This window comes from Dasypus novemcinctus, chromosome 13, assembly GCF_030445035.2.
Source record: "Dasypus novemcinctus isolate mDasNov1 chromosome 13, mDasNov1.1.hap2, whole genome shotgun sequence".
Lineage (NCBI taxonomy): Eukaryota > Metazoa > Chordata > Mammalia > Cingulata > Dasypodidae > Dasypus > Dasypus novemcinctus.
In genome coordinates, this window is record NC_080685.1 from 103,819,196 (window position 1) to 103,831,311 (window position 12,116).

Consider the following 12,116-nt stretch of genomic DNA (forward strand, 5'->3'; position numbering starts at 1 on the left):
GATAAAAGGATGTCTTATGGAACTGAGGATAAGACCTTGGACAAGAATTGTGAGCTAGGTAGAATGTTTAGGTATCCCGTGTAAATCAGGACAGGCTATTATTTTAGCTTCTGGTCTGCTAACGTGAACATTAAAAACCTGGACAATTAAATGTCATTATGATTTTAGATTTACTTTATCTGAATCTCTGGTGGATATTTAATAGATACTGGTTTAAGCACTTCAGCTTTTACTTTTTCCCTCTGTTAAGTATTTAACGATCTGTAAGTAAGCACTTGAGAAAATGCTACCTAAAGGGACGCTATGCTCTTTTACAACATAACAATTCTTCATGTAATGAGAATGATTCTTCCTGATTTATGTTTGCTGATATGATGTTTAGGCCCACGTGGTAAATATTTTGTCCAATAATGTAAAACGCCAGTCCCATGGAAGGAGAGGCCGTATGCTTCTACAGAAAGGTGCTACTTCCTTAGCCCTGGGATGTTTTTGGAAGAGACCAGCTGGCACCTTGAAACCAGCCCTTGAGGGCCTTAGAAAACCCAGACATTTTGTTTTTCCATCTTTGTTCTCTCCGTACCTCTGCTTCATTACTTTATCTCAATTACAGTCTTTTTCTGCTTCCCAGTTCCCTCCTTTAAGAGATCAGCCCCAGTGGGGCTGGAATGAAATCTGTCCTAATTCTAAATTCCTGGACTTGTTATTAGGAGAGGGTGGCCAGGTGGTTGTGTCAAGAACAGTTCCCAGAAAACGAGAGCTGGGCAGATGACCCAACAGGGCCCATCGAGGACGGGCTTGGGGAGGGGTCCAGGGGTGGAGATGACCAACCTGGCTCTCCGGGGACAGCATTTCTCCACAGCACACTCACTCTCCCTGAGAGTGGCATCTGAGAACCTGAGTTTTTAAAGCGCTGTCTTGGTGAGTCTTACGCACACTAAAGCTTGGTAGGTGCCATTCTAGAACATACTCTCAAAAGGACTGTGAATACATAATTTCAACCTAAGCACCTTCAGCAAGCAGTCTGTCTGAAGAATTTGTTAAAGCCTCAGCGAATTACATTATCAGACGGGACTGCGCACTGGGTTCTGTGCCTCACAGTTCTGTGAGATGAACAGCACACCATGAGGGAGAGCCACGGAAGGTTCCAAAGGCTCCAGTGGGCACGGCCGACGGTTCCTAAATGACTTAAAGTCAGCTAGTCAGAAATTGTTCATTGCACGCAGGAGGGCGAATTCTTGTTTTAATTGTTTATATATACATCTATATAAAATCCTACATTGAATTGATTTTTAAAACTTAATATCATTTGGAGTTACAGTGGAAGTTGATTAGTAAGGGTATGTCTATCAGTGGCTATTAAATTAGGAAGGTTCTTTAACATGACTCTCTTTATTGAGAACCTTCATTAACACTTCTCTCCAACACCCTCTCCCAACCTTTTAGATGAAAGAGTAAACAAGAAAAACTTATTGCGTCATAGAAGCAGGAAAAGAAAGATACTAAAATGTTAAAGCACCTATTATGTGTCAGGTGCTGTACTAGGGTAATTTATGTGCATTAGTTAATTTATTCCTCACAACCCCTGTGATGGAATTATTATTCCTAACATCAGCAAAGGAGTCAGAAAATAATGAGATTAGCCCCAGACTCCTATGGAAGGTAAGTGTTAAGGCTGGGCTTCGAACTCATCTTGGAATAACGCCACTATCTGAGCCTCTGCCATCATATCATGTTGACAATAGCAGCTACTGGTAAAGTGAACTTTTCCTTGTTTCTAGTTAAATCCTGTCATTTTTCAGGGAGCAGCAGCAATTCCACCTAACCATTCAGCCTGCCTGACATTTCTATAGACTTTTTTCTTGCACCATTCGTTTGATACTTATTTTATCATTTGCTCCCACATTTTCCCATTACTAAAATTGGGATGTGTTTTGCAACAGGTGGTGGCTCATAATTTGCAAGTGTTTTTTTTTTTTTTTAAAGGAGGTATGAAATGAAGGTTGCAGCTTAAAACGGATATTTTAGGTTGAATGAAATAATGGTAAATGCTGCTTTGTGCTGAATTTACAGTCTGGGTGTGTCGAGTTGAGTAAAAGCGAGTGTTGTGTTCACTGATGCCCATGTGCTGTCTTCCTGTTAGGCCGGGCCTGTGTGACGATTTTGGCCAATGGACTATGAACACAAGTGACCTGTGCCCCTCTGGGCCAAGGCAGTTAAGTGCTGGTGTGCTGCCTCTGTCCCTCTCTCCCTGCCACAGCAAAGTTGGGAACTAATAGGCATTAAATACTCATTTATTTAACAGGCTTGCCGTAATATATACTCACCTGACAAGTGGACCATGAAGGCTCCTTCTGCTGGGTTCTCCTAAGCAAAGACTCATTACTTTACACATCTGACATTTTAAGTAGTAGTCCCAGGGCGAGCGTCCCCATTGCTCCTTCTCATCTTTGCGACTTTCATTATCCGAGTACTTTACAATGATGGGCCTGGGGTTGGGCATGAAAAACATCTTAGGAAGAGGAATCCAAGGCAAAATATAATTTTTACTATCCAAATGTTTGGTGTGATTTCAGAAGCGACGAGGAAAGTGAGCTTAAAAAGTAGGGCTATTCCTCCAAACTAGAAATATTCAGCATAGGCAGAGAGTTCCACTGGCTCCTTGAGAAGGCTTCAATCTGCCTGATGGAGCTCCAGAACAAGAGACCTCTCCAGCTTCACTGGGAGTTCTCATTTCTTAAAAAAGGCAATTCTGAAATTCCCTTTTTGTATTGTCTCAGGAAAACCTGTGTTCATGAAAAATACCTTAGGGTATCTTCCTGAATTCCTTGGGTTGGAAAAAGCGAAAGGAGACGATTTGTTTTTATGTAATCGAATTCTCTGGAATTTAATCCTACATCCGGTCTGTGGCTGAGCTAGCCATTCAAAATTAAAATGAACCTTTCATCCATGTGTATCATAAATGGGCATTTATCAGGATTATATGATTTTGCAATCCATCCGAATACGTTACCAGAATTTGTTTTCTTTCCGTTTCACTATGTAATTACCATGCAACAATAACAAAAGTGACATGTTTGAAGAACAGATAAAATGCTGTAAATTGGCCAGTAATGGTGATATTTCCTCATCTTCTGAAAAACCCATTTATTCTCTCTCAACAAATCAAGGCATTGTCAGCCCATCCTCATCTTGTGGCGAGAGGGGCTCCACCAATTTCTGAATGCGAGTGAGTCCTGGAATGCAGATGAGGCTCACTAACGAAGGCTTTCAGCACAGGCAGCTGGTCTTTGCTTGCCTCAATTTCTAAATCATCCATAATGGGGCCAAGACCTCCCAAGCACTAAAAAGAGCGAGCTGACATGCTGGACAAACTGTTAATTTTTTCCTGAAGAAACTGCTATATTGCACATCTGTCACTGCAGCGCAGACAATTACTCACTGAGTGGGGGAAAATCTGCTGCTTGTTTCTAGCTGAGTTGTTAAGGGACCTAATGGAGAAATACAATGGTGTAGGAGTCAAAGCAAGCTGGCTTCCTGTGTGCTTGGCAATTGTTTCCTCATTTTAGAAGGCTGCCTTTTGATATTAAAGTAAGTGAAGACACTAAGATGTGTAAGGAAAGGAATCCGAAGTGCTACAATAAAGGGATAGGCACATAAACGTGGGTCAAAAACCAGACTTGCACACAATGAACCACTGTACTTACTGCTGTGAACTTTAAGACCTTAGAGCCATTGGATTAGAAAGATTGTGGGTTTTGTACTTTAAATCTCATACCTTTAATGTGTGCTCCCAAGAGCTTCACATTCACTAAAAAAAATTATTTTGTTAAATTCATACCCCTTATATGCAACGTAGATTGCCTACATTTCTTTCCATTATGAATTAGAGCGATCAAAGAGGATCTTTAGAATCCCAGATTTGCCACACAGCCATCTAAAAGAACCTTATTGTTTCTTTCTAAACTCAGTGCTCATCATATCTGTGATATTCTGGGGATCGCAGAATTTCTTGTTTGCTTTTGAAAACCATGTATCAAGTAGATCAGATATGGTAAGATACTATTTCTCCTTCTTGCCGCTTTTATTAAAGAACACTGCTTTCAGGAGGAAATTAAAATTTCTTAGAAATGTAGCATTAAGAATGAAAACAAGTAGAAAATTGTTTTGGATGTTTTCTTTTTCACTGGAGACCCTATCGTAATACAGTTCTGTCACTACCTGAAAGTTAAAAAAGGAACACAAAATAGCCTACGTTACCTCACTTCATCCTTGAAAATTTAAGGAGTAAATCTAGGATATTCTGATAATGCAACAGGAGTGAGGTCTGTGAATCTGAGGATGATTTAAGCTGTCTGACAATTCAAAGACAGAAGACAACTCTAATGTACAGATAAAACTAAAAGTGGCAATAGTAGATCATACTCTTGGCAGTTAATGGCACTGACTCGCTGGAGACAAATCTGGATCTACTTAAAATGTCAGGTGTGTAAAGTAATGAGTCTTTGCTTAGTAGAACCCAGCAGAAGGAGCCTTCATGGTCCACTTGTCAGGTGAGTATATATTACTGTAAGCCTGTTAAATGAATATTTAATACCTATTGGATAAAAAAAATCCACCTATTCTAACAACTCTACTCAATTATTAGGGAAAAAAGATAAAAAAATAAAAATATAATCAATATAAATAGTGGACTGCTCTTACAGCAAATGGAACACAAGATTTTAATGCATATTACAAAAATATTTAAAATACCAAGCAGGTATGAGAGGTACAACTTTTCAAAAGGAATCAGAGTGGTAACAGACACGACTGATGATTCAAGTGGTCAGAGAGAGAACATAGACTTGCTACTTCAGAATCATAAAAACCTTGAGTGGAAAGAGGCTTTAAACTAGGTAGCCTAGCTTAGCTTCAGAGAAAACAAACAGAAACATGAAAACGTGATAGAAAAGATAATACCAGCTATTAATATATTTGTGAATCAAATATATTTACCAATTTTTAAACATTTATTTTGGGAAAATATTGAAATTTTCCAGGGCTAAAGATAACAATAAATTTAACTGCACTGTTAAATGTTAATTGTCAATGGGTGGTGATTTTTTAAAAATACTTTTCAACTTTATTTTTTATTACTTTAAGGTAAGTGGGAAACAGTTAAAGGATAAAGACAATGACTACTGTAAATAACATTCTTGAACATTATGTCTTATACTTCCATTTTTTGTTGTAGTAGTAATATAATCTTACTACCAAAAGAAAACATAAAAAAAAAACACACACAAAAAACACAACCCAAAATATATTTGCTGTTAAACAATTCATTTTACAATACCAATTTAGGTCATTTTAGAAAACCAAAAATACAAGAGGAAATGGTTTTTAAAAGTTATGTCAACAGTGATTCTTTTTATGAAATACTTGTTCAAAATGAAAATGTATTGAAGAGAAGCAATTGTCAGTTCAATTAATTATAGGAATACCAATTCACAATGTCAAAATAAACATATTAATAAAACACAATACTTTGCAGCTATTACAATGTACGTGCACTGGAAATGCACCTATATGTAAACATTGTTTCTCATTAACCCTACTGTCTTAACTTCTGTTGTCTGCTCACTACTATATGAATTATAAAATCTATGAATTCAAATGCTCAGATTAATTAATTGGTACATTTAGTTAGCCATGGATTTTCTTTTAAAGGGTGCCATATAATTTCAAAATATAAGCAAACAAATTTGAGGAGAATGTAACCTTAAAACCAGTGTTCGGGGAGAAGGAAGGAAGGGTAGGATCCCAACAAAGTCTGGTCAACATCAAGTATAACAAATATGTAAAGAAAAGATAAGTCTAGCTGCTAATTTAGCCAGGCTTGGATTCTCTTGGCTATGTTGGAGAATGGTTAATTTGGATAGTAACGGAAGAGACATATGCACCCTCTAAAAATTTCCTTACAGTGCTTTTTCTAGCACAATCAGCTAATTTGATATGAAGGTTGAGATGCTGTAGAATAGAAGAGCAGCTTCACAAGGGACTAGAGACACTATCTTGCCACCTTTCTAAGGAGATATGAATGACATTCTAAGACATGTTCTCCTTTGGATGTTTTGAGTATTCTGAAAATAATAACTGGCAAAAAATTAGCTATAACTCTATCTAAAATAAATAAATTAGTGGGCTTCATATCTTAAAAGGCAACATTTAAGTGAAAAATTCCATATTATTGTATTTGTTTCTCCAATTTAGTTTGGGTACTACCAGAACATCAAGCCTGCACTGATACTTCTGAAGGACTGACGCGGACAGGATGGCTATACTTCTGGTGCTTGTCTGTGTGAGGGTATGGGGAACCTTTGGGATACTCTTGCTCCTCTTCTTTGAAGGTGGATTCATATCTTCCGGACAGCTAAACACTCAAGAAAAGATTTTACGTCTTTTGTGAGCCACAGAGAAGGCTCCAGGTGTCAGGATTGAAGATTTTCTTCTATTAGCTGAAAATGTGAAGATGCACTTTTGGGGGTTAAGAGAAGCTAAGTGAACATCTTAGAAGGGTTGCTTCAGAAAATCTGCACCTGTTTAGAAGGGCAATAATGAATGTCCTGAAGACAGCAGTACTTAATTTAAAGGGTTCTCCCATACCAGCTGAGTCCGGTTTCACATGTTTGCTCTTCTCCACTACCAGGGTTTCTACACCTAATAGTGAACATGGTGGAGTGGTAAGGAACAGTCAGTTCCTCAGCTGTTAGGGACCAAAGTCTCACAATGACCTATAGTTTGTTATTAGTGGCCCCAAATTTCGCTTTTCAAAATTCTAGAATGTTAGAAGCTCTTCAGGCAATGGAAGTAAAACAAAACAACAGCATCTTTTGAATAGACGCTAGAACACTACAACCTGTCACACAGAAGTTTAAAAAACTATATAAGCAATTTCCCCCACCTTTCCCTCATACATAGATATTATACAACAAGCATTTAAAAAAAAAAAAAACCCAACAAATTTCTAAGTAACAAGCTTGGAAAAAGTAATTATACAGTTACTTTGTTCAATAAGAATGTTTCAAAAGAGCAATTTACCTGATAGTCTATCATCCCCTAACCAACCAATCCTTATAATATACCTACGAAAGAAAACAATTCTTAAAAGAAATGTGTACACTTGGCAAGCCATCAAGGTTGACTCTCCTTCCCTTATTCAGCAATATTTTCTTGAGGGGACCACTTGGAAAAGGTCTGGAGCATGTGCCATTCCGCCTCTCCCCCACAACATTTTTTTTCCAACACTTTTGAGGATTTATGAATTTTTAAGAACCTGTTAGAAAGGTGATTCATGTGTGTTGTGTTATCTTGGCCTTTGCTCAGCCAGTTAAGGGTCATCATAAACAGAGTAACAATTATTATGATCAGTTCTTAATGATAAAGACAATTAATCAGCATCTTCTAAATAAGAGCAATTCAGAATTCCTAACATGATGATGCAAGTGATTCAGAAATAACTCAGTACTAAACATATGATAAAAATGACTTGATTTGCTTGGGTTTCTAGTAACAGCTTAGATTTCAGAAGGGGCAGATCAGCACCATTCACTTCTCTTGTTCACCTTGTAAATGGATTGGGCCATTGCTAGAAATCCCTGAATTTTTGGGAGAGCCATTTAAATCTTCAAATAAATTGACCCAATATTCTAATAACATATTCCAATGGTTAGAATTTAAAATCAGTTTACTACAATTGAGATAATCTTTAAAAAATATCAATCTTTGGGAAGAGAGAGGTAGAAGTCTGATTTAATACAACTTACGGTTTGGTCATGATGAATTTAAAAAATACATTTTTTCTTTCAATAATTACGTTGTAAATGAGGTAAAATTTATAAAATCTTCATTAAAGTAATGTTGAGGGCACTCTGGTGATAATAATGATGAGGCTTATTTTTGTCAAAATATCTGAGGAAAACATCAATTGCTGTTTGTCAACTATGAACTTCATTTGACAATGTCCAAGGATATAAAATTAATGGGTATCATTCCATTAAAGAATCCTCACAAAAAATTCCTCAAATTCAAGGACTATGAAATTGAGAAGTCTAGAAACACAGATTCGCTTAGGACTTCACTACTGTGGTACTAGGGGCTTGGGTTAACAAAATATTAGGATGGTGTGAAACACATTCCCTCTTGACCTACCCCATTTCAGAGAGCTGTAGGAGTGCTCACATTTGTCTGGGCATCACACACATAAATGAAGCAAGCAAAAGCATTAGAAATTCTTGATGTCTGAGATTCAAATGAATAAGAGAAATGGGCTGTTCTTTATACCTAGAATTAGCTGGAAACTGTGGAAAAACTTTAAAGAGTACTGGTTTTCACTTTAGCACCATGAAATGTGGTGAAATCCCATTTCTATCATGGTGGCAAGACTGTATGCAGTTAGGAATATAGAGCGAGAAGTTTTGAGGCATGTAGGTTTCTGCTTCAAAAACAGAAGCTATGTTGTAATTTAAAAGCAATGGGATAGGTGGTTAAAAATCCTAGAACATTTCTTGTTTTCTTTTCTTCTTAGGCAGATTTTCCTGAATTGGGGGTAGTAGCTGCAGGAGTGCTATTTGGTAGAGGAAATCCAAGTCCTAATCCTTTGGGCCTCTGCATGGCCTTCACTGGCTCAGAGATCCCCTTGCCATCTCTTCCAAGGCCTGACCCCGGTGTCCAGCCCATACTCTGAAGCATTCGGTTTCCAATGTTGCTTTCTAGGATTGGCTGGGCATTTTCACCTACAAATCCTGAAATGATAAAATGACAACACGTTACACTGACACAGGTGAAGAGCCTCTCAGGTGAAGAAAAACACATTCTCCTTGGTTGAGTATATATACTGTATATTTGACTCTAGGGGGAAAAAAACCTTAGAAACACAGCCTAAACACCTAATGTGAAAGTACTGAGAACTTAGCCAATGTCACAGAAGTCAAAGAACCACAGAACCTGAGCTCCTTCCTTCAGCTGTGGGTTTGGTCTCGGTCTGTCTGCCCAGTTGTGGTTTGTTGGCTCTCCTGGGTTGGTCCATTTCTGCCCATCCCCTGCTATTAGATTATGGTTTACAAAAAGGGCATAGAGCAAATCTGGAGTTAACCAGATACAAGCCACCAGAACTGTCAATTACCAGAACATTTCTCAAGGTCTAACTGCTCTTGCAAAAGAAGGAAGTAATTATCAAAAAAACTACAAGTGGAGATTGTGAAGGCAAAAAAAAGGGGGGGGGGGGATGGGGTGTGGGGAAGGTAACTCTTAATATAACTTTTGTTTTAGTCAGAACATATTCAGCCCGATCTCCTATGCCAGGGCCTCCTGAGAGGCCTGTTGTGGAAGCTCATGGTCACAAACGGAGCAAGGAGGTAGTGTTTGCCTACCGTTGCTTCCCCAGGCCTCCAGGGATAAAGATGTCTCACTTCTGAAGGATCTGCAGAATGCCTCAGTCCTGGGTCAAGCAGATTTCTGCTCTGAAATATGGACTGTTGACAAGAACACTTGGTCCGCTCAAAGGCTTGTGAGTCCGATTTCTTTTTAGCACCAACCCACCCTGTCCCCTCTTTTCTATCATCACTAATTTTTTTCTTCCTGATTATGACAACACTGCCTGGTAGTGAGGACATGAATGGTCAATTTATTATTGTTCTTTCAACCATACAAATAGGTTTTCCTGTATTCTTTGGTGTATTTATTTCATATAAAAAATAAAATAATGAATGAAAAAAAATTGTCACAGTGGAAGAAACAGTATACCTTGTCTGGTAATTTGCACCTGTGTGTTCTGGGAGACAGCAAGTGGGTTGTTCCCTGATTGTGACTTTCAGGAGAAGGAAAATTGCAAAATGCTAGAGATGCATTTTAGTAACTGAAGCTCTTGTACTTACTATAGAGCAGGGGTTCTTAACTAGGGGTCTGTGAGCTTGAAATGAAATTCAAGAAAACATTCTCTTTGTGGGGACGTATTGGTATGGGTGTGATATATTTATAAATACTACAGAGTACAGGGTGGACTAATAAGGGGTCTGTGGCTTTCACCTAACTGGTAAAGGGGTCTGTGGAACAAAAAAGGTTAAAAACCCCTGATCTAGAGTAATCCTCAATTGATTTTTTTAAAAAGATTCATTTTTTATTTATTTATCCCCGCCCCCCCCAACGCTTGCTTGCTTTTGCTTGCTTGTCTGCTCTGTGTCCATTCGCTGCACATTCTTTTGTGTCTGCTTGTCTCCCTTTGTTGAGTCATCTTGCTGCGCCAGCTCTCTGTGCACGCAGGCCGGTTTGCTTTCAAAGGAGGCCCTGGGACGCAAACCCAGGGCCTCCTATATGGTAGACGGAGCCCAATCGATTGAGCCACAGCCCCTTCCCTCAATTGACTTTTAAGGCCCTGTTTTGAACATTTTGGTATTCCCCGTCTTCTGTGTTTTTAGGACTGAGAATAGAATGCATTGTTTTCCTTTGCTAAATTCACTACAGGTAGTAAGAACTGGATGATCACCATAATGACTCAGTTTTGGCCTTGTCAAAAAATTCGGTTTTTAAGTCATTGAAACAAGTGTTTTAACATGTGGTAGAACAATCAAGAGCTTCAACTACCAATAACTTAAATGACAATACCTGATGTCAAAGAAAAATTCTGATGAACATTGTTTAGTGCTTGACCAGGGTAAAAGAGGCATATACAAAGATAAAAAATTCCTAACTTCCAAAATATGCTAAAATATAAATATAATCTGAATCTCCCGAGTATAAATATGTATATGCATACACATATATACATATATAACCTGGACCTCTTAACTATGAAAAACAGACAAGGTTTTTTTTTTAAAACCATGCATAATATAATATAATACAATGAAAAAAAAGTAATTAAGTTTTTATTTTGAAATTACATTTATAGTGGCAACCAAGACAGATCTCCAAGAAAAATTAAGGAATGTAATTTTTTTCTGAACGGCTGTTTATCAGGTGTGTTAGGTTAAACAATGTGCTGGCATTTTGTCCCATACTCCTGAATTTTCAGTCATTGCCATGAATTAATTTAATTCCATCTGTAAGCTAAACTCAGATCAGAGGTCTAATTCTGCTCCAGGATACACATCTGTTTAATCACATTTTTTATAAAGCAGCTTGCAAAAGTACAGATTTAAAATTTGTTTAACATTTAAGGAAAAAATGGGTTAATTTAAAATTAAAAATTGCTAAATTGTGGTCAATCCTCAGTCCTAAAGTGAACAGCAAATGATAAGTGACTCATTCTCTTAATTTTAAAAGGCTGGCATTTCAAGCATGGCGGCATAGGCATGGCCACCCCTTTGCCATGCTTGTGTTTTTACATAGATGGTCAAGAATCCGCTCTCTCCTTTAAAAAAATACTGATTTTATTTCTCTTCACTCTAAAAATGAAATAACGAGAAACAAAACAAAATAAAACATTATTTTGTATTTGAAGAAAAAAAAGGAGGAAACCTTTAATTCCTCAAATGCTAATAAGTCTTTCCACACAGACACAAAAAACTCTGAAAAAGCAATGGTTTTTCTATACAACCTTAAAAAAAAAGCTACCTTTTTTTTTCATGGAAAATGATGCTCGAGTGAGATCTCCTGTTGGTCTCTCATCCTTCTTTTCTGAGGTGATGACTTGTGAATAGAACAGCTCAGTCTCAGCACAGTCTACCACAGCCATTATTTCCTTTTCTTTCGCTCCTGGCGGTGCTACATCTTTAAAGTCTTTTCCTAGAAGGCTCTCCTTCTGCTTGGGCAATTTTAGCAATGCAGAGCCTGCTGACCCTTTGGTGTGCCCCCTCCCCCCCACTCTGCTGGATCTCTTATATCTCTTACAGCGGAGTTGGTCCTCTCCTCTCAAATCTTCCAGAGTATTGTGGGTGGCAATTCACTTGTGTAATTGGCTCAAGAGATGAAAATCTTGTATTGGCCTCTCTTAGCTGCTAATCTATCCAGCTGACTGCAAGCCTAATTGGCAGCTTGTCTAGTAATTTGGCTCCTAAAGTGTTGTATCGATGTTGGGTAAACAGCCAATGGAAGGGGAGGTGACACATGCTGTTTTCCATATAACAGCAAGTGCATCC

At 38.0% G+C, this 12,116-nt stretch overlaps 1 protein-coding gene across 2 annotated transcripts in view; it reads right to left on the bottom strand.

The window, feature by feature from the left end:
- Positions 1–4,697: 4,697 nt before the first annotated feature.
- Positions 4,698–12,116, bottom strand: part of GPATCH2 (G-patch domain containing 2) — a 195,972-nt gene continuing 188,553 nt past the window's right edge. For both annotated transcript variants that reach the window (XM_058275226.1, XM_023589730.2), the window contains one exon: positions 4,698–8,783. In XM_058275226.1, coding sequence (XP_058131209.1) covers positions 8,771–8,783 — 13 coding nt within the window. In that variant the 3' untranslated portion in view covers positions 4,698–8,770. The remainder of the gene's footprint in view (positions 8,784–12,116) is intronic.